At 34.7% G+C, this 23,794-nt stretch overlaps 1 protein-coding gene across 3 annotated transcripts in view; it reads right to left on the reverse strand.

Annotated features, from left to right (window-relative positions):
- Positions 1–7,156: 7,156 nt before the first annotated feature.
- Positions 7,157–23,794, reverse strand: part of CWC22 (CWC22 spliceosome associated protein homolog) — a 72,949-nt gene continuing 56,311 nt past the window's right edge. For all 3 annotated transcript variants that reach the window (XM_072612537.1, XM_072612536.1, XM_072612538.1), the window contains exons 15-20: positions 17,780–17,857; positions 16,932–17,084; positions 15,206–15,333; positions 11,718–11,819; positions 11,385–11,602; positions 7,157–8,555 (exon numbers count right to left, since the gene is read on the reverse strand). In XM_072612537.1, coding sequence (XP_072468638.1) covers positions 7,978–8,555; positions 11,385–11,602; positions 11,718–11,819; positions 15,206–15,333; positions 16,932–17,084; positions 17,780–17,857 — 1,257 coding nt within the window. In that variant the 3' untranslated portion in view covers positions 7,157–7,977. The remainder of the gene's footprint in view (positions 8,556–11,384; positions 11,603–11,717; positions 11,820–15,205; positions 15,334–16,931; positions 17,085–17,779; positions 17,858–23,794) is intronic.

The raw sequence follows: 23,794 nt of genomic DNA on the forward strand, positions 1-23,794 counted from the left end.
CTTTGACTCTTTCCTCTCCCTCACTGTTCATATGCAATCATTTACCAAGTGTTGTACAGTGGAAATTACACTGGATGGAAAAGGAAATTTTAAGTTTGGTACATGGCAAGAAGTTTAATTTGTCTGCAGTGAAAATATGTGCAGGACAAAAAAGTGAAATGAAGCTGGAAAGATAGGTTGAAGCCAGACTACGAAGGCCTTGGTAGTATGTCATGGACCTTCTATTTTCCTCTAGAGATAAAACAATAAAAAATGTTTATCTCAAAATAATTTGAAAATTGAATACTAAGATTTCACATGTGATTTTTCAAGTAATAAACACTTAAAATGAAAATAAAAACTACACTGGATTTGTAGTCAAAGGACCAGCGTTCAAAATCCAGATTTCACATTTACCATCTGTATGGCTTAGGACAAGTTATATAACCTCTCTGGGCCTCAGTTTCCTCATCTGTAAAAAATCAAAAGACTAGATTATTAACATCCTTTCAAGCCCTAGGTTCTCTTTTGAGTTCTTAGATTTAAAGCTCTAAGGGGCATTAAAAGTCTAGTTCAACCACTCTTCATTTTACAGATGAAGGAAACCAAGGTCCAAAAACAAAACTGGGATGGTAATAATTGGAATTTGAACTCAGATCTTCCTTTTCTAAAACCAGAATTCTTTGTACTGCATTTTTCTATATGGGAATAATATGTTGTTTATAAATCAACAGAGGGGAGGCATTAGAATGAAAAGGGATTAGGAAAGGCTTTTTGTAGAAAAAGAAAAAATGATAAATGTTGGAAGGGATGTGGGAAAACAGGACACTAATGCATTGTACGTGGAGCTGAGAACTGATCCAACCATTCTGGAAAGCCATTTGGAACTATATCAAAAGGGTTATAAAATTTGCATACCCTTTGATCCATCAACACCACTGTCAGGTCTCTATCCCAAAGAGATTTTTTAAAACAAGAGAGAGAGAAAAAAACACTTTGTACAAAAATATTTATAGCAGCTCTCTTTGTCGTGGCTAAGTATTGGAAATTAAAGGGATGCCTATCAACTGGAAAATGGCTGAACAAATTGTGGTATATGATGGTAATGAATACTATTGTGCTAATAAGAAATGACAAACAGGATGATTTCAAAATAACCCTGGAAAGACTTATATGAAAATTCTATGAACTGATACAAAGTAAGATGAGAAGAACCAGGAGACCAGTAAAGGAGAAATGTGAATAATGAAGCTGTTCTAAACTATATAATGATTCAGGACAAGCCCAAATGACTGATAACCAAAAATGCTTCCAAGAACTCATACTGTCTGAATACAAGATTGAAACATGCTATTTTTCTTTCCCTTTCTCCCTTCCTCCCTCCTATTTCTTCAAGTCTTCTTGCACAAAATGACAAACATGGAAATGTTTTGCATGATAGAACATGCATAATTATATCAGACTGCTTATACTATCTCAGGAAGGTGGAGAACAGAGGGGAATAGAATTTGGAATTCAAAACTTAGAAAAAGGCAAAAAATTGTTTTTATATGCAATTGGGAAAAAATATAATATTTTTTAAAGGCTTCTTGCAGGTGGAATTTTAGATGGAATGTGAAGAAAGTTAGGCAAGCAAGGAAATGGAGATGAAGAGCATTCAAGACATGGGGGCAGCTAGGTAGCACAGTGGATAGAGTATTGGGTCTAAAATTAGGAGGATCTGAGTTCAAATCTGGCCTCAGACATTTACTAGCTGTGAAAACCTGGACAAGTCATTTAACCCTGTTTGCCTCAGTTCCTCATCTGTAAAATAAGCTGGAGAAGGAAATGACAAACCACTCCAGTTTCATTGCCAAGAAAACCCCAAATGGGGTCATGGAGAGTTGGGCACAACTGAAATGACTGAACAACATTCCAAGCATGGAAGGCAGTCAGATGCCTGAAATCAGGAGATAGATTGTCTTATGTGAAGAAAAGCAAGGAGACCAGTATCATTGGATTAAGGAAAATGAGGGGTATAAGGTAAAAGAAGACTGATGGGAAGGTGAAGTAATATTTAATCCTAAATGTGACAGGATTTCATTAGGGTTTATTGAGTAGGTAGGTGACATGGTCAGACTTGTGCTTTAGGAAAACCAGAAACCTGGAGGATGGATTAGAGTAGGGAGAGACTTGGAATAGGCAGATCAAACAGCAGAATAATCCAACTATGAGGTGATGGAGGCCTGCACTAGGGTAACAGGATGACGGCAGTCAGAGAAGAGAAGGTGTGTATATGGAAGATGTCAAAAAGTAAAAATCAAGAGACCTTGGCAACATATTGGTTTAGATGGTGGTGGAGAGGAGTCAAGCATGACATCTAGGCTGCAAGCCTGGAAGGATGTTGGTGCCCTCAAGGGTAATATAATCCATGATGCAGAAGTTTGGAAGAAGGGAAAGTTTTTGGGAGAAAGATAACGAGTTTAGTTTTGGACATGGTGAATTTAAAACGTCTACAGGAAGTTCAGTTCAGTAGGTATTTTGAGATACAAGACTGGTGATCAGAAGTTCAGGGCTGAATAAATAGATCTGAGAATTATCAGCATAGAAATGATAATTGAATTCATGGCACCTGATGAGGTCACTAACTGAAACAGAAAGAAAATCTATTATGCCTCAGCTAAATGCAAAATAAAACAAAAAAAAGGGAATTATTATTTTGGATATGGCAACAGCAAATAATGTTGATAGAGATGAAGGAAACTACATTTTGCTGAAAGGTAATTTAGACAACGAACTGATTTTTAACTCATAACATATATGCATTCAGTGGCATATCTTCTAAACATTTAAAGGAAAAGTTTGGTGAGTTACAAGAAGAAAGAGACTATGAAACTGTAACAGTGGAGGAATTTCCTCCAGTCAGCCTTACAATAAATCTAACCAAAGAATCTGAATACAATTTTTGAAATATTAGATATGATTAACCTCGGTAGAAGACTATACATACTTTTTAGTACTTTAACACAAATCATGTATTAGGATATAAAAACATCAGAAAACATTTAGAAAATAATAGAAATAATACACCATTTCCTGACCAAAATGCAATAAAAATTAAAGAGTTGCTGGAGGGGAAAAGTATTAAAAAGCAACTGGAAGATTTATAACTTAGAATTTGTGATTCAAAGAACAAATCATAGAAATGATTATTTCATTAAATATAACAAGGACACAATATACGAAAATTTGTGGGATTCAGACAAAGCAGGCCTTATGAGAAAACTTATCTCTAAATACTTTTAACAAAAAAGGAAAATAAAGCTAAATGGATTAACAATGCAGCTGAAATCCTAGAAAAATCAACATATTAAAACTCTCAATTAAACTAAACCAAAATAGAAATTGAGAATTAACAAAGAGATGAAAATTGAAAACCTTCTATATGCTCTTCAATCCTTCATAATGCTGCCAGATGAATACTTTTTATTCATAGATAACTAACAGATGAGAGCTGGCTATAAGATATAATCAAAGAGAAACTTGAAAGATGAAAAGGAGTATTTAAGAATTGTTTGACAGAGATGGAATGGTCACATGACAAGAGAAGAAAATGATCAATAGACTGCCTCAGTGTTCCACTGGTAACCTCAGCAGAGTTGGGTGAAATCTAAGGCCTTCAGGATGCTGGGTTGGCTTGCTACTATGAATTTTTAGTGGACATGGGGAAAAACTGTTGCATAAAATAAGCAGCCATGGATGGATTGAAATCTGCATTGTTGCAGAGAACCCCTGACTAGAGATCACAGATCCAGTTGAATAGTCATAGATGTGATCATCTCATGCCTTTTCTTAGAAAATCTCAAGCGGCTACCAAGTTCAAACTCCTTTGCCTGCCATTCAAGGACTTCCATAATCTGGCCACTCTGCCTCTTCAGAATTACCTATTACTTGCACACCTACCTTCCAGTTCCAATAGATTACTTTTGAGAACTGAACTCCACTCTTTTATCTTTGTTATTGTTCTCTATACTTAAAATGCCCTTTCTACTCTTACTCCTCTGTCAATTCTGACTAGTCTTTTTATACTCACATGCAACTTCTCTTTGAAGCTTCCCTGATCCCCCATCAATTACTTTTGTTTTTTCAGATCTCATATCTTTGTTTGCTCCTCTCTGATACTTATAATTTATATAAATTTATACAATTATTTGTGCAGGTATAGCAACTCTTCCATCTCCCACCCCTGCCAAAGACACTGAACTCCATAAAAGCAGGGACTGCATCACAATATATTTTTAGTCTCCCCCAATATGGGATTGTTGAAATATTAGAGAACCAGACATATTTAACTTGAAATCAATAAAACCTTCTCTAGGGCAGAACCATTTGAATTTGAATGTTTGAAAATATCAAGTACATAGCTTTGCTCACAAAGACCTATGTAATTTCTACATATGAGAATTAAAAGTTTAAGTAGCTATCTTCATCACACCATGTTTCCAAGAGAAATTACATTTTAGTCAATAAGCATAGCTTCTTTCATAAAATTTGCACGCTATTGGATGGGAGTAAACAAGAGTCACATTCTTCGCCTGGGTCTGTGAAACATAAATGTGTGTTTATATTATGTACACACATTATATTTCAATATGATCAGTTTGTTTTGTAATCTTATGTATTTTATGCATTTAAAATCTCAGTGAGGAGGGATCCACTGACTAGCCTGCCAAAGAAGTTCATAACACAAAAACAGGTTTGGAAATCCTACACTAGAGAATGTAATCTCCAGTCCTGCAAAAGGATAATTTCCCTCCAGACTGACTTTAACCAATCTCATAACTCTACCTAGATGGAGGTAGCTCCCAGAGTGGCACATTTTCTAAAATACTTCCTATGTCTCACAGCTACCTTGCCTTCTCCTGGGGGAGGGAAGAGGAATAGTACAATGAAAGCTGGCACCAATAAACTCAGGTCAACGTTCTCTCTTATTGGGTTACTAGGAAACCCTGAATGCAGCAAGTGTTAGGCGTTTTAGTGAGGAGCATGATCTCAAATCTTACTAAAAAAAAGTAGACCGTGTAATACATTACATTTAACTGTGACAATGTCCAATGTTCTCAGAACGTGACACTTCAGATTATATGATGAAATTATACTGCCTGAGACTGAAGATGTTTAGTTTTCCCTTCTGCTCACCTGTTCAACTCCTTCTTTACTCCACTGGAGAACATGTGGTCCCAACACCCTGGAATTAGATTAAAATGTAACTGGGAATTATTTAACAAAATAAACAAAAATACAATAAAACTTAGCTAATATTACATTTTAATACTGTCAATATGTGCCTTGCAGGGATCCTTATATATATCAGAGTCACTCCATTTCCATTTGAGTTTGACACCACTGTTCTATGTAACTATAATCACTCTTCTTATATAATAAAATTCATATCTTTCTGGATGAGTATTCAAGTGTTTTATTGGACTACAAGTTGTTCTGAGGCAAGAGTAAACAGGACAGTGAATGTAAATAAATGATTCAATTAAAGTAGGAATTTTATAGTAAGACTGACCTTTATCAAACTATTTGGATAATTCATCCAACATTATAAAGAAATGGCTAATACTATTGCTTTGAGATACTTCCATCTGAAGATACTGTATTTCAAATATTTCATGGCAAACATATAGATCCATTTTTAACCATTTAGAGACATTATCTTGTCCAAAGTTAAAGTAACTAAGAGAGGGAGACTGGCTATAATTTTTAGTTCACCGTCCCCTGAAACCTTGATTCTGATCACACTGGTTAAATGCTATAAATAGGCAAACTAAGTGGTTCATTTCTCTTTGGAAAATCACTTCTCAAATGCCAATGATCAAATCCTTCACTGATCTAATTCTGTGCCATGCATTAGTTGTGTGGCTCTTCTTAAAAATATTCACATTTTAACCACTACTACATGAGAAAAATCTAATAAGGGTAAACTTCAATTACTGATCTGTATACATGTGTGTCTTCATCCTTGCTAGACTGTGAGCTGAAAGGGATTTAAACAAATGCTGATAGCTTCTAAGTTTGTGTCATTTCCAAATAAAGATGGTATTTTATTTATATCTCATTACTTCTCTCCTAAGTCTCAGTATCTAACCTAACTCAGGTGATTAACAGGGGTTTACTGAACGAAAGCAGCTCTCACTGAGATATGTTAAAAATTTATGTTGGAGCTTGTGTGTATGTTTCTCACAAAATGCTTTCCAAATACAGATATTTCATTTGAGTAGAAAGGAATTCATCTGTAAAATACAGGAAGAATTTTATTGAAGGAGGTTCAATTTCACTTATATCTAAGGATGTGCTATGTATGCAGGTGTCAAGCTTTAGAAGGGCCCTTAAGAGATGATTAGTCTAACGTTGTAATCCTGAAATTAAACTGAGGGCCAGGAAATTAAATGACTTACCTTCCCAGACCAGTGCTTTTTCCAGTGAATATATCATATATTATTGCTGAACCTTCCACTTGAAACATTTTTGAAAGTTAATTTGTCTTAGCAGTAACATAAACGTGATAGTCTGTGACATATCTCTAAAGAATTAATACTGAATTATGACATTCTTTACTTTAGGTTGAAATGGCACTTATAACCCTCCTTTCTGTAAATTCATCACTATTATTTGCATTGAGAAAATAACCTGCAGATATGCTAGATAGCATGGTCAGTTTTTATAAAGGATGAACTTGGGAGATTTTGCTAAGTTTGGTTTCTGCTTTACCATGTTAGAATCTCAGTGCCTTGAGGTCTCAATGTATGTATTGGTACCTTACTTTAATTACACTCAATATTTTTTTAAAAAGGCTGTATTTGTATCTTCTTGGACTGCTCTGGGTACAGTGATATCTTGGTTTAGGGGGATGGGTGAAAACAATATAAGTTCCTTCCAGACTTACTAGTCTATACACTAATATCCCAGCTAAATAGAAGACTGAAGTCACACTAAACAAAAGATTACTTTGACACTCTTAACTCACTTTTAGTCATGTTGTTTTTTATGCTCAGGTTTTATAACAAGTCAGAAATTTGAGTCACTGACTGCTAAAGACAAAATATTAAGAGATTTTAAATCAAATCCATTGGTTAAAATAAGCTTCATTACTTTGAGATAATAGAAAATAGAGAAAATGTGACAGAAAATCTCTTTTCTCAGAGGAAATGTTTTATTTTAAAAAATATAAAAATAAGTTGATGTGTTCCAAATGGTGGGAATCACAATGATAAAACCTTTAAAATTATCCACACAAAACAATCTGAATAATTTCAGTTATGGTGTTCAAATTTCTTACAACCACATTTCCTTTCACAATGACATATTGATCCCCATTAAAAATAAATATACTACCTTGCTGTAATAATATTTTGTAAGACTGCAAGAATGATGTTGTAGAAAACTTAAATCCAGCTAGAAAATAGTTACTGGTAAAGTAAATACGTCATAACGGATATCCAACATGAGAATCATTTAAAGATAACATTCATCTAACCTACAAAATACTCCTGGGAAGGGAAAAAAACTGTGCTTGCCTATTTGTAAGAGATGTAATATGCAACTTGTAATTAAGTCTCTAACTTTTAAAAACTGCAACAAAAAAACAATGAATAAATTCATAATATTATGTTCTCAGACCATCAGAAAATATTTACAGAAAAATAATTTTCTTACTAATACACTGATTCAATGAAAGTTTGACACTTTTATTCACAAAGTATAAGCAAGCATTATGTTCTCTTAAATGAAAATGTTCTCTGCAAATACGTTTAATCAAGGGAGGAAGGTTCTTTTTTGGGAGGAGTGGAAGAAGGGGGAAAAAGAACTGATTACAAAACATTTTTCAATGAAAACCTCTTAAAAATGTATAATACAAACCAGTACTTTATACAAAGGCTCTTTTTTTGAAACAAAGTTCAGCAATAAATGTAAAAAAAATTCAGTTTAGACTGAACATAAGGCATTTCAGTGTTATTTTCGCCTTGCTGGAGAGTTTTCTCTTCGTCGGTCATGATTCCTCCTTGACTCTCGGGACTGCTCAGACCGTCTACTATGTTTTTCAGATTCCTTTTCTGCACCATTCCAATGTCGATCTTCCTCATCTCTGGGGTTTCGATGACTTCTATTCCTTTCTCTTGACTTTGATCTCTCTTTCCTCCTATGATTCTCACTGTCTTTGTTTCGGTGTTTTTCTCTTTCACTTTCAGAAAAAGAATCTCTTCTTTCTCCTCTCCTCTTCTTGGTATCACAAGATTTATTTTCTGGCTCTACGTATTTATCATGATCTCTGTCCTTTAAAACCCTGTAACTGTTTCGTTCTGTAGGAGTATCTCTGTCAGGGGCATGTTTTGATGAGTTCTCTCTCCAATGTGAATCTCTTAAATTTCGGTCTGTATTTTTTTCTGATCTTTTCTCTTCTTCTGTTCTTATCTCTTGCTGTCTTTTTTCCATTTTGTTTTCCATGTGTTTCTTTTCATTTGTTTTCTTTTTCTTAACTGTTTTATCTGTTTCCTTATTTTTCTTTTTTCTTTGTTCTTTTTTCCTTTTATCTTTAAAAGTGAAAGCACAGAGTACATGTGATTAACATTTATTTTAATCTAATTTCTTAATTCATAATAATACATAAAAATAATACTATTTACAGCTTGTCAACAAAGTAAAATTTCATTAACCTCTGGTGAATTGGTAGGAAAGCCAATTTTGAGGAAAAACTGAATTATAGCTGTTTTTTTAAAAAGGATCATGACTGTGATCCTCAGGCACAAAATAATAAGTATGGAGTGTTACACTAATTCTTTTTGTTTTATTTCTTATAGATAAACTAAAGGAAAAGATGACAGATTTTACACCACTGATGATACGTCTATACATTCTTTACAACTGTTTTTCCAAACTGGAGTTGTGCCTGAAAAGTAAAAGAAAGCCCCACACAGGCTTCATTTTCTCCTCAGTGATAAGGGATCTGCACTGCGCCAGATATGCCAGGAATCAAAGAAAGTGAAGCACAGCAATATTTCTGGAAGATGTGGGGGATGAAGTGATACATTAAACAGTCTAATCAAGTAAATATTCATGAAGTGCTTACTATATGCCAGGCACTGCACCAGCAAAATGGACACACAGACAAAATGAAAAACTCATTCTGGCCCTCAAGGAGCTTATATTCAACTAAAGATTCTATTATTTTTAACTTTAGAATTTTTTGTTGTCCTTGTTTTTTTTGAGAATGCATCTCCTTGATTTGACCAACCTAATCATCTGCACTGGAGCTCTGATCTGTCCTTTCTGCCTATTTTAGTGAGGACATGTGATCAGCTTTAGTTCTCCCATACTTCAGAACCCAAGTGGCTCAAGTGATCCACAAGCTTCAGACTCCCCAGATGAGAGATTACAGGCATACTGCCACGATATGCAGCTATTGATAATTTTTAAAAGTCCATGACAGAGTATTATAAGGAGGTTTGAGAGTTGCAAATTTGTTATCATTCTGATGTGATGCAGTTCTTACAAGTACACACACAGAATAATAAAAACACCTCTGACTTTAGGGTCTAGATGTATTTCTGTTAAGTGAACTAGAATATTAGCAGAATAGCCAAAAAATACTTTTTTTCTTCTCATTAAGATCCTTAATATGGGGCAGCAACAGCTTTGTTTTCATGCACTATAAGAGCAGCATTAACTATACTAATGAAATAGAACATTAAGCCCTATTAAAATATAAAACCATAATTATTAATAATCATTTGCTTTCTGAGAAAGTAACTCAAAATAACTTCGACCATTTAAGAGAGTCATAAAAATTAATGTTTATCTCAAATTTTAGCTATGACCCAATATTTCATCATTTTTGCTGTGCTTCTCTAGTTTGGATACATAAAACAAAGTAAACTGCTGAGACGGACAAAATTATTCTCTTTATGGTATTGGCTCAGGCACAGCCAAATGAAAATATGGTGGAAAAATATCCTAAATAAGAAATACTGCCACTCCACACTCACCTTCATCATTCCCTTCCCAACACTTACCCCAGCAGACTGCAGAATCAGTCAGTTTGTCACTAAGGACTCACCTCTCTGTTCCTATCAAGCAGCTCAACTGTGCTGCAGCTGTCCATGCAGAAGCCATCTGGCTCTCAGCTGAACCAACGTTTCTCTGACCCTGATACACCATGCGCTCACCTTGTGCTTTACTATCATCAACCCTCTGACTTTATAATGACAAACAATGATTTCAGGAACTGCCAACCTTATAAGGCTGCAACAATTTCATCATGATGATATTATACCACATGCATAATTCATCTTGCCTATATAATGCTTACTGACTTATTAACAAAAATCCACTGTTGAAATCATATAATAAATCAAATTAATTTTGAATCAGCAAGCTTCCTTGCTACAGAAGTTCATGCTGTGTTATCATCTGGTCCCAAAACAGACTCCATGAAAGAACAAATTTTTTTTTTAGAGTCAGACTAGGTGAACATTAAATGACCAGTATTTATCATGTTGTGTCAAAAACAGGCTTTTCATCAAAAAATAGAACATCTTTTCTCAATAATACAATAGGCCCCCATACTTCTGACTGACATATTGTTTGCTCAAATGTGAAAAAGAGTACTAGATGTCTAGAAACTTTTGAGGAGCTAGGGGAACAGCAAGCCATCTGACTTCATGTTGCACAGCAAAACATTGCTCTGTCTCCAGGCTCACTGAGCTAAAGAACAGTATACAGTTCATAGGTATGATAACTTAAGAAGCCATTAGGAAAACCAACAGAATGGATACAAAGTGAAAACAGGGCTCCTGAAAGAACAAAAGCTTGCACGCTTCATACAACACAAACCTAAGAACTTTTTAAGTTTTTGCAACGCAAAAAGGGACAACTATGAGGATGTGTGTATCAAGAAGTTTCCGGCATCATAAACACCATGGCATTTCAAAATCTCAAGGAAACATTTTTCAACAAAATGTAATCACAGAATAGCCTATCTCCAGAATTGATAGCATTTTCTCCCTCAGGAAATCATTTTGTCACTATTTTGTATTTAATTTTCTCTCTACTTGTTTTGGCCCCTCAAGAGCGTGTAAGTTCCCTGAGGGCTGAGACAGTTTCATTTTTGTTCCTGTATTTCCAGCACCTACCACAGTATGGTCTGGAATCAAATAAATGCTTCATAAATGTTGGCTGAATGAATAATTTATTCTCTTAAAAAAGATTAAAATAAGTAAACTGTAGCATTACAAATATTATATAGGGAAATGCTGAACTAAAATACCAAACCCTGAAATAACCCTACTTAACACAAAACATAATGAATGAGTGCACATGGAATAAAACAGGCAAAGTCAACGGCATATATTCATTTTTAATACCTGAGTCGGAGCTCTGGCCACTTGTGGATGAGGAGTCACTGCCACTGGATGAATCTGAGCTGCTGTCGCTGCTGTCAGAATCTGAGTCTGAGGAGTCGGAGTTGGAGTCAGAATCTGAAGAGGAAGAGGAGGAAGAGGAGGAATCTGACGTCTCAACATCCTGTTTCTTTGCTATGACGATCTTGGGTGCGTTTTTTAGATGTTCTCGTAATTCATCCCTACCCAACCAGAAAATTTCATTTAGGTCTTTTTTCAAAAACAAGTACTGGTTAATTTTAACTTTAAAGAACACATGATTAAAATGTAACAGAATTTTGGAAAGAAATGTCTTACGTTAAGCCTCCAAGACCTATGGAAGTAAAGAAGTTGATGGCAAACCGAGTGTTTCTTGGATTATCTCGGGGTAGCAATCCTTCAAAGAATGGCTGCAGTGTTCTACAGATAAGAATCAGAAGAGAAGTTGAATGCAGCAGACACATTGAATATTGAAATACAAAATTCTTACTGAAATCATCTGAAAATACATCAAACATTTTAAAGCAGTACACACAGCACAACCAAATTAGCAATTTCCTCGGCAGTATATTAGACTAGGTTTGCATAAGACCAACAGCAGCAAACTATCACATGATGGATGTGATCGTGAAATGGTGTGGTACGCTGAGAAGAGGATTCAACTTTCTCTTGTGGAGTCACAAGGTCATTTCAGCTGTGTGACCCTGAACAAATCATGGAAAGCTCCATAAGACTTTGCTTCTTCACCTGTTAAATGGGACAAGCATTTACCACTAGCTACATCATATGGTTGTTGAGCAACAAATCATGGATGTGAAGTTGCTTTGTAACCATAAAGAGATATAGAGGTTGTCACTGCAGTTTTAAACTTTATTTAGTTCAGAAAGCATAAATGTCACGAACTTACAAAACAACACATGAAAAGTGATTAAACTTAAAATTTTAAATATTGATGTGTCTTATTAAAATTTAACATAACTACAGTCTTGCATCTTAATTGCTCCAATCTTCAAACTTTGTAGAAATGTTCTTTAGTTGGTGCTTAGTGACCAAAAGGTTTCCATTCATTATCCTAGTCTTAAGATCATTCTAAGAATGAAGTTTTGATGCATACATGACAGTTCTGATGTTACTCCACAAGAAAAAAGTCTAATGGAGATAGATCAAGTGACCAAGGTGGCTAGGCAAGATGAATTCTTCAAATGATCTGACAGTTTGAGAAAGGGTCCTCTAGAAAACTGTTTGTAGCACAATTGCATAATGACAGGATGTATGATTATTAAAATTAAATATTTATAACTTAAAATTTACCAAGGTAAGTAAGTTTAAGAGAAATTTAAGTAAACTTCTAAATACCTTTTTTTAAAAAAAGTTTATAGCAGTTATACATCTAAAGTTACTAAACCTTAAAATTGCACTAAGACTTTTGGGACATGATGGATAAACGAAAGTTTATAATACTAATGTAACAGTGACAGCATGCAATATACAAGAGTTTTAAATCTTCTCCCTAGCAAATGACTAATAATGAACAATTTAAAAAACCCTAGTGAACTAAATTATAAAATAATTCTTAACTGCTAGTTAACAGAAAACTATCAAAATCTTAGAGAAGAAACATCTTATTAGTATTACATAAACTGAACTTTAAAGTAGTGTATTGTTTGTACAAATGGAATTAAAACTATTAAATACTTGTTTTAATAAGCCCACAAGCAAAAGTACTATTGTGGGGCATGAAGCTCTTTATCTGCCAAAGCATCATTTAATTAATTTCCACCAAATTCTAACAAGGGAAGTTTTAGTATTTTAATTCCAGGTGAAAGTCATATACCTATCAATGTCCATAAACTCAACAGAGAAATTACATTACCTTAATCAATTATCTTTTACAAGAAAATTATAGGTCAAACCTTGTCACAATTAAAATGTTATATATATTTCAAAGGCCCAGTTTGATTTAGGATTTATTAATCACTTATTTATACTTCTTTAATAAAATGAAATTCCAGCACAATATAATACTATGGACAAGCTATGGAAACTATGATAGACATGTTAAACTCTATATGTATATATATATGAACCAGGTATAAAGAGAAAGAAGAGCAAAAAGACTGAGGCCAAAATGAAAATAAATAATATGTGAAACATTCAACTTAAAGAAGTAGAGTGAACCCATGTAAGCAGTACGAATTTAACATTTTTCCAATTTTGCTGCCTTTTATTTGAATCATTAATATAGGCCCTCTATTCTAAGCCATGGCTTTTAGGATTTCAAAGACTTAGATAAGTGAAATTGCTATTCATGCTTCTACAACTGGGCTTTACTATCAGTGGAGGATAGCAGGCAGAGAGACAGATGTACAAAACGCAGGATCCCTGATAAACCCAAGGACCCAGCTTTTGGGATAAGAACTCACTGTTCGACAAAAAACTGCCAGGAAAACTGGATAACAGTGTGGCAGAAACTGGGCATAGACCAATGCCTGACACTAGACACCAGAATAAAGTTCAAATGGGCACACAATCTAGGTATAAAGGCTGATACTATAAACAAATTAGGGGAGCAAGGAATAGTGTATTTATCAGATTTATGGAGAATGGAGAAATTTATGACCAGACAAGAGATATAAACATTACGAAGTGCAAAACAGATAATTTTGATTACATTAAATTGAAAAGTTTTACACAAACAAACCCAATGAAACCAAGATTAGAAATGAAGCAGAAAACTGGGAACTAGTGTCTGTGATAAAGGCCTCATTTCTAAAATATGTAAAGAACTAAGTCAAATTTATAAGAATACAAGTCATTCCCCAATGGATAAATGGTCAAAAGATGTGAACAGGCAGTTTTCAGAGGAAGAAATTAAAACTATCTACAGTCAATATGAAAAAATGCTCTAAATCACAATTGATTAGAGAGATACAAATCAAAACAACTCTGAGGTACCACATCACACCTATCAGATTGGTTAACAGGACAAAACAGGAAGATAATAAATGTTGGAGAAGATGTGGGACAGCTGGAACACTAATTCATTGTTGGTGGAGCTCTCCATTCTGGAGAGCAATTTGGAACTATGTCCAAAGGGCTACAAAGATGTGCATACCCTTGACCCAGCAATACTGCTTCTAGGGTTGTATCCCACAGAGATCATAAAAATGGGAAAAGGTCCCAATTGTACAAAAATACTTATAGCAGCTCTTTTTGTGATGGCCCAGAACTGGAAATTGAGGGTACGCCTATCATTTGGGGAATGGCTGAACAAGTCGTGGTATATAAATGTAATGGAATACTATTGTGCTATAAGAAATGATGAACAGGAGGACTTCAGAAAAACTTGGAAAAACTAGCAATGAACTGATGCTGAATGAAATGGGTAGAACTAGGAGAACATTATACACAGTAACAGCCACAGTGTACAAGGACTGTTTCTGATAGACTTAGCCCTTCTCAGCAATACAAGGACCTAAAACATTCCCAAAGGACTCTTGAGGCCATCCACATCCAGGGAAAGAACTATGGAATCAGAACACAGAATGAAGAAGACTATTTTCTCTTGTGTTATGTTTGGTTTGGTTTTTCTCATGGTTTCTCTCATTTGTTTTAATTCTTCTATGCAACATGACTAATGTGAAAATGTGTTTAGTAAGAATGTAAGTACAGAACCCATATAAGATTGCATGCCGTCTTGGGGAGGGACGGAAGGGGAGAAAATTTAAAACAAATAAATCATATTTTTAAAAAAGGCAGGATCCCAGCAGTGATAAAGAAGAATTAATAATAAAATATCTTCTTACTCATCCTTCAGTCTTGCATTAAGTTTAGGAAGCCCCATGTATTCACAAAGTTCTTGAAAAAATATTTTGACAAAAATTCTGCTGGAAGACGTAGTAGTTTCTTCACTCAATGTTATACATTCAAGAACCTGGAAATAAGAAGAAAAGCAGACAATTTTACTTTAGTTTTCAAAAAATGGAAACAAAGGAAACATCAGATTCAGGTCTGACTTGATGGTCTAAAGACTGTCTCGTTTTCTAAGATTCTATGATCTACACTTACAAGTGATATTAAAAATCACAGTAAATATTCATCTTACAATAGAAAGTTTTTGTTTAAGTTTAAAAGAATACTTCTCTGTACTAGTTCTCAAAAGACAAAGGATAGCCTACGATTGGCTCATTTTCTTCCTTGAATAAGACAACTAGAAGGGGACCTGCAGAATCTCAGTCTAGCTCCATTAACTGAAATGATGTGTGACCAAAAGCAAGTGGTTTCACATCTTCAGACCTCAATTTTCTTATCTGTCAAATGAAGGGGTCAGGCCAATGGCCTCAAAAGTTGCTGCTGGTTCAAACCTTCTCAAATTTTTAACATGCTTTTATATCAAGACGTTCTGGTTTTTGCCTTATATGATGATGAAGTAAGAATTATCTCCTAACAAAGTTTGGAGTCTTACAAAAAAATTATGTATGTATATATGTGAGTAGTATAGGACTAATATAGTATACAGGACTAACCAGAACTTTTGCATAATATATGGCAACTATTCAAACAGTAAGATTACAAAATCATTAAAAGTGAGGATAGGGTGAACAAGAAGCTATTAAGAATACCAGTGCCGGAAACCATCCCTTGCTCCATGAAGGAATATTTTACAAGAAATTAAAATAAAGGCAGTTTCCAATATGAGTAGCTTGTATCAAAAATTAGTTTCTCATAAATGGGTTTTACAATCCCAAGAACTCATGAAAGTCTATTTAACTCCATGTTTGAGAATACCTATTATTTGTAACATTGTTTCTATGAAAAAATGGAGTTCCATCTCAAGATAGGAACCTATCTCTTCCTGCTTTATATTATACTGACCCCAGTCATGGCAGTAGTAGGAAAAAAAGAGGGGCTAAGTAACTCATTCAGCTCTTTCCACCATCCTAAAATAAAAGATGACACTTTAAGTGAGTTGCTTCCCAGGTGATCTGCCCTGTGAAATACAGGGCTGCTACTGCTCTGCTGGAGTCAGAAGTTCAATATGCCAGAGATCCCCAATTTTACACAGTAAACAAAAAAATTCTTTACACTAAATAGGCCCATAGGTTGTAAAGCCTAAAAAGGTCAAGATATTTCAAGATGTTTTGGTTTTTTTGTTTTGTTTTGTTTTTACAAATTTACAGGCTACAATCTGTTAATAGTTTAACACTTAGAGATCTATATAGAACATTTCTATACTTTTGTGATTAGTGTAACGAAGAGGAGATAGTTTCCTAAAGACATCCTTAGAGCCACTGTCAGATAAAGACCCCTAGAATGATGCGGAAGGTATGGTACTTATATTAACTACTCAATTTTTTATAACTTTCCTTGTGAGAAAATGCTTATAGGTGGAACTCTCAATAGCACTAAGGCACACATTTCATTTGAAAATTTATTTCCTCAAAAGTAAAATTATGGCTAGATTTTTAAAAATATTATTTAAGAATAATAAATAACTTGGAAGAAAGGTAGAATGCAGGCCTTACTACTCACACTCCATGGAAGTGAATCCGTATATAAGAGATGAGCAAACATCTTGGCAACATTTCGCAATTTGTTTGTTTCCAAGCGATGTATGGTATCATATTGTTCTTTGAAAATACCTTCAAAGGATTCCATGTATTCTTTTTTCAGCATGCAGAAACGCTGAAGAATAAAAATGAGTAGAATAAGTACTGAGGTACAACTCCCCAATCTAATTAATAAATTAAAATATATAAACATTTTCTACAAAGGATGCATGCATATTTATGTTGATAAAATAATATTTGATAGATGTTGATAAATAACAATGAAATCTCACTGGGTTACAATAAGTCGTTTTGAAAAAAGAAGCAAAAAAAAAAATTTGTGGCCCTTACTGACCCATAGCTTAAATAAATGCTAAAATAAAATTCTACCTGCAAAATATTATACATGCAGGTGATGTACAGAGAAGCAATACTGCAACAGGAGTTCAGCCTAGAAGAGGAATGAGTACAGGTTTTAGTATTAATATTTCCTGGCTCCTTGACTATGCTGCTTGACAGGAGGAACTGAGGGAAAACAAAACAAAACCTATACTTAATTAGGATGGGAAAACTGCCAGAAAGAAGTAGAAAGTTCTTGGAAGGATGGTTCACTGCAAGGCAATGGCAGGATGTTCAAGCAATAGGGTGATACATAGTGTGCAGTTAGTAGTGGGACTGGGAAAATCTTACAAAACATAGTGAAATTTATGCTAGCTTTAAACTTTTTTTCATCAAAACAAAGTAGTTGGTTAGTCCATAATATTCATGATAAAAAATAACAAACCAGCTGTATTTTATGTTATGACTCAAAATCTGAAATGTGAAACTCACCCCTGCCAACAAGCCAAAAAATTTCTCATATGTTCTCTGTTGGGCACAGCAATCAAGTATCATGTTGCAAAGTTCTTTCTATTTGGGGGAAAAATTCATGCCGTTATTACTCAAGAACAGCTTACATCCACATAGCACATAAATCCATCTAAATATTGGACACTGATTTAACTTTCAACTATTTTGTCACAATAGTGTGATAAAATGATGACAAACTGAAAATATCAATGAACCACAATAAGCCCAGTTTTTAAAGAATCAGGGGATAAATTTTAACAAAGAAAAAAAATTATTTTGGTAGGACTTCCTTCAATAAACATCTATTAGGCGTTAGGCTAGGCCCTGGAAATACAGAGGCAAAAATTGAAAATCCTTTTCCTCAAGTTTACATTCTATTGTAATAGGAAGAGATATTAGGGAAAGGGGAGTGAAGGAAAGGAGATGGGTCTGGACAAACAACATTTACAAAGAAACTTAAATACAAAATACATACAAAGAAATTTCTAGGGGGATGATACTAGGAAATGGGGAGGGCATCAGAATGGGTTTCTTTCTATATGAAATGATACCTTAAACTGAGCCTAGAGAAAGTCATGGATTCCATGAAAAGAAATGTGAGGGGTGCATCCCAGGCATGGGGGCTGGGGGCAGTCTGGAGGATGTAGAATTTTACATTTGGAGAACAGCAAAAAGATCAGTTTGGCTGGAATGTAAAGTGCATGAAGGAGAGTAATATGCAGTCAATCTGAGTTAAAGCATCATGAAGCCAAACTGTGAAGAGTCTGGTGTGAAAGAAAATGAGCACTTTCCTATACATGTGAAGTTTAAGATGTCCAATAGGCAGCTAATCATGTAGGACTGGAGTCTTAGAGACTGGAGTTAGATATACAGAGCTAAGAAGCGGCAAAGAGATGATGGTTAATCCCACTGGAGCTGATGAAGCCAACTGCCAAGGCAGAGGGTATAAAGGAGAAAAGGGCATATGACAGAGCTACCGGGGCATACCATGGAGAGGAGGGATATGGAAGACGACCCAGCCAAGGACACTGAAAAACAGAAAGTAAACAGAAAAGAACAGAATTAGGAAACAGCATTACTGCAAAGACCTGGGGAAGAGAATGCCTAGCAAGAGAGAGGGGTTTACAGAAAAACAATGAGAAAAAGTCATATGATTTGACAATTCCAACCTCAGAAAGAGCAGTTTCAGTTGAGGGATGAGGTTAGAAGACAGATTACAAGGGGTGGAGAAGTAAGTGGGAGGTGAGTGGAAGGATGCAAGGAATGTAAATAGCTTCTTCTAGTCCAGAGATTATTAACCTGTGAATCATAAACTTAAAAAAAATTTTTTTTGGTAACCACATTTCAATATACTTCATTTTCTTGGTAATTCTGTATTTCATTTTATTATTTAAATACTATTTTGAGAGTCATTAGGTTTCACTAGAATGCCAGAAATCCATGATACACATAGTAAAGAATACCTTTTCTAGACACCGGTTGTGAAAAAGAGCAGGGACATAGGATCCCAGAGGTGTGATGGGAGAGATCTAGGCATATCTGTAAGCAGTAGGATATGACAGCTGATAACTGGAGTTTGCAAAGAGAAGAGTTATCTTTTCCTCCAAGACAGAGTAAAAACAAGAATGAGGAATGAAGTAGCAACAATATGAAACAGAGACTTGGGGTGAAGTCAGTGCTTGGGATAGATGGCCTTAATCTTTTTCAATGGTATGAGTCAAGGTTCCCTTGTACATTTAAAACAATTCAAAGGATCAAAATTACATATACGTTCCATTTGTTACATTAAGTACAAGGTACAATTACAGATGTATTATTTTAAAAGGACTACCGCTTTAACAAGTAGGAGAACTAACAATTAGGAGAATGTTACTTATATTGCAGAAAACATTTTAAAAAGGATAATCCTGCAATAAACTAGTTGAAAACAGATTCATTAAATCCAGCAGCCATTACTCAGCCCTCAATCTTGTTGCCCTCTCTCCACTGTGGGTCACTGTCTAATGGTTCCTTCTCATTCTTCTTTGACAGATCATCATCCATATACCAGTCTCTCCAAAAGTATCAATAATCTCTGAATTGCCAAATCTAATGGCCTTTTTTTCAACCCTCATCCCTCTTGACCTCTCTGAAGGCTCTGACACTGCTGATCACCCTCTTCTCCACCATACTCTCTTTTCTCTGGATTTTTGTGACACTTGACCACACTTTCAAACTGTTAACTGCTGTTCAAATTGAAAACTGCTGTTTTCAAATTGTTAACTGTGGAAGTCCCTTGTAGCTCTGTCTTGATCTCTCTTCTTCACTTGTTGATCTCATTAGCTCCTATGATTCAATTAATCATCTCTATGCTGATGGTAACTCTTCTGCTAATCTTTAGCCTTCCATCTATAACTGCTTATTGGATATCTGGAAATGGATGTTCTGCAGACATCCTGAACTCAAAATATCCAGAAATGAACTTATTATCTTTCTGCTCAAATCCTCTCTTCTTCCTAACTTCTCTCTTACTGTCAAGGGCACCTTCACCAGGTTCATACACCAGGTATCACCACCCCTGACTCTTCACTCTCACGTCTGTCTATTCAATATGTAGCCAAATCCTATTGACTCTATCTCCAAAATCACTTATGTTATTTACTCTTATATCTCCTCTAACACTGGCACCATGATGGTGCTTTTATCCCCTCAGGTCTAGAGTATTGCAATAGTCTTCTGACTGTTCTCCCTTAATCAACTCTAGTCTGTCTCTCATGCAACTGTCAAAGTGATCTTTCTAAAGCACAAGTCTGACTATGTCATATCCCTACTTAATAAACCCAGGATCAAATGTAAAATCCCCTTTGCCTTTTAAAACCCTTCACAACCTGTGCTATCTTTATAGGCTAATTTCACAGTATTCCTCGTCTTTATGCACTTTATGTTCCAGTCAGATCAACCAATCTTTAAATGGTATTCTACCATCTGTCTCTTGTCTTTAAATCAGCTGTCTTCCATAAATATAGCAGTCTTTCTTTTCATATACTATGCCTCAAAAGCTCCCTTAAAGACTGAGGTCAAGTACATGAGGCTTTTCCTGATCCCAGATATTCGCATCTCATCCTTCTAAAATTATTTTATATACTTTGTATTTATTTACCTGGGTATATATTTATGTATGCATTCTATTGCCCCAGAAGAATGTTAAGTTCTTGTTTCTTCTTATCTCTGTACCTTCAGTAACTAGGACAATGCACTGCCCAAAGTAAGTGCTTCATAAATGCTCATCCAATGATTGATTTTGGAGTTACAAATGATATTGCCCATATAATTAGGAACATTTCAGGGACTTTTCAAAAAAAATTAAGTCAAAAATTATTTTCAATTAAGAAAAAAATTTTTTTCCTCTCAGTTCCCAAATTGGGGGGAAAAGAAGAAAAGTAAACACTTTGTAAAAATGTTCATAACAAAGCAGAACAAATTCCTGCACTGGCATTATTTAAAAAGCACATGTCTCAATCTGCATCCTAGGTCCATCAACTCTTAGGAGGTAGGCAACATGTTTTGTTATTTGTCCTCTGGAATTCTGCTTCTTCACTGTGTTGATCAGAGTTATGACTTTCTAAGTTGCTCATTTTTGCAATGTTTTTATTGTCTAAATGTTTTCCTAGTTCTACTTATTCCCCTCCGCATTAGTTCATAGAAGTTTTCTGAGGTTTCTCTGAATGTGTCCCTTTTATCATTTTATTAGTACATAACTGACAGGAATTCTCTTAGTTCTGAGTTGTTTACCACCATATCTCCTAACAGTTTCTCTAGCATTTACACTGTTTTTGCTATTCTTCCCTAATTAGTTCAATATGAGGTAAAACCTCAAAGCTTTCATTTTAATTTCATTTATTAGTTATTTGGAGAAATCCATCATGGCTCTTGAGCTGAAAACACTTATTCTTTTGAAAACTGGTTAGTATTCTTTGCCTAGTCAAATATAAAGCAATGTTCCTGCCCTGATATATTTCTATTAATTCCCTATTTATCTTGAACTTTTATAAAACCCACATACTTGATGGGAAGATTCTTTTTTGTTGCTTGACAATTTCCTTTTTTCTTCTTCTACGTACTCTAATTTATTCATGCAGATGTTTTTTAATTATCTATTTTGGCTTCTGTGATCTTCTTTGTCCTTTGTTTGAATACCATACATTAAAAAAAGACCCCAGAAACTATCAATAGCCAAATGAAAAGATTCTTCAAATCACTAAGAGAAATGCAAATTAAAGCAATTCTGAAGTTCCACCTTACATGCCATTAGACTGACAAAACTGACAACAAATTAACTGACATGTTGGAGGGGATAAGGGAAAACAAGCACACCTATGCACTGTTCATAAAACTATGAACTGGTTCAATCATTCTGAAGAGCAATTTGGAACCATGCCCAAAAAGTGACTAAAACTTCTGACCCAGCAATACTACTAAAAAGGACCATATGTACGGACAGAACAGCTCTTTTTCTGGTGGCAGACAACTGGGAACTAAAGGGAAGTAAAAGAGATCAAAGACAGAAAGAAAGATTTCATATGAGTCAAAATCTCACAGCAATATCCTTATGAAAGCAAAAAACTGGAAACAAAGTTAAGGCCCAAGTATTGAGGAATTGCTGACTAATGGATACAATGGGCCACTGTAAAAAATTATAACTTTGAGAAATGCAGGAAAACACAGGAAGCAAAGGCTCAATGACCACTTAATGGGTGTGTTATAGTAGGGATTCTTTCTTCAGGATGCTGAAGTTCCTTCCAACTCTGAAATTCTGTGAAGACTTATTTTTCCAAAAGCAATCTATACATATTTAAATTTTGTGTGCTGAATAAATTGTCTCTCATTTCACAAAAGACAAAAAAAATGCAATCTGAATGAATGATATACTGATACCCCCAAGAACACTAAAAAAAATGAGATATTAGAATGACATGAAGGATTTCAGTAAGTTGGATTGATCTTCTCTGAAGAATTTATGGAAACAGATGGTTAAGAACAGCACAAGATGAGGAAGCACTGAGGTGCTGTAAATCTGCAGTGGGGAAAAGAGGTCCCATGCTAATGAAAGCACAGATACCAAAATACTAGGTTCTCAATATTCACCCTTGATTTCAGGAACAGACGTTATCTACGAGCATATAATTTTCTAGTTACAGTCTGCTGTGGTCCACTACAGGTCAAACTATCTAAAGTATGTAGGACTGTTAGAATGTTTAAGTGAAACAGTTTTTTTTGGGGGGGGGACTGTGGTAGTAGGGGAGGAAGAATTCAAATAAGCTTAATATATAGCCCCTAACTTATACATTTACAATCTAATTATCAGAGGACTGATTTTACATATTGTACTTGAAAATCTCATCTTACAGAAAAGTTCATGTTTTGGTTAAAACTGGGTTTAATATGTTAGCATTTTGTTAAAAGCAAATCTTTGAAAAACAGCAGAAAGATTCTGATCACATAGTATATTAAATTTAAAATTTGCAAATATATGCAAAAATATACTAAAAGTATTCCAATCTAATGTTAAATCAGAAAAATATGAAAACCTAAAGTCAGTTTTTCTGAGCACTGTCATATTACATTGGGCTGATGTATTAAAATACATACTAACTTTTTATGCCTCTTTCTTAAAGAGTAATACTGTAGCTAATTAGATTTTAAACAATGAAACTGGTTAAAATGCTGATACTAATGCTAACAAAATCAGCAGTACTTGCAGTAAAACAAATTACTTTCTCCCCTCTGCCCCCATCCCGCCCCAGTCTAAATGCAATTATAGGACTGAGAGATGTTCCTCTGTGGTTTAAAATAATTATTTTAACATTTAAATTAAATATTACAATGATTTTAGGAGAGTATCTCAAATAACCATATGCATGAAAAAAGATTTACTCAGAAAGACATCCTTGCAAATATTATCAAGAGATTGAGGTGAGCTTTAGAACAACCATCCTCTGGATTAAAATTAAAGTTTAT

The sequence above is a fragment of the Notamacropus eugenii genome, chromosome 5, assembly GCF_028372415.1.
Source record: "Notamacropus eugenii isolate mMacEug1 chromosome 5, mMacEug1.pri_v2, whole genome shotgun sequence".
Classification (NCBI taxonomy): domain Eukaryota; kingdom Metazoa; phylum Chordata; class Mammalia; order Diprotodontia; family Macropodidae; genus Notamacropus; species Notamacropus eugenii.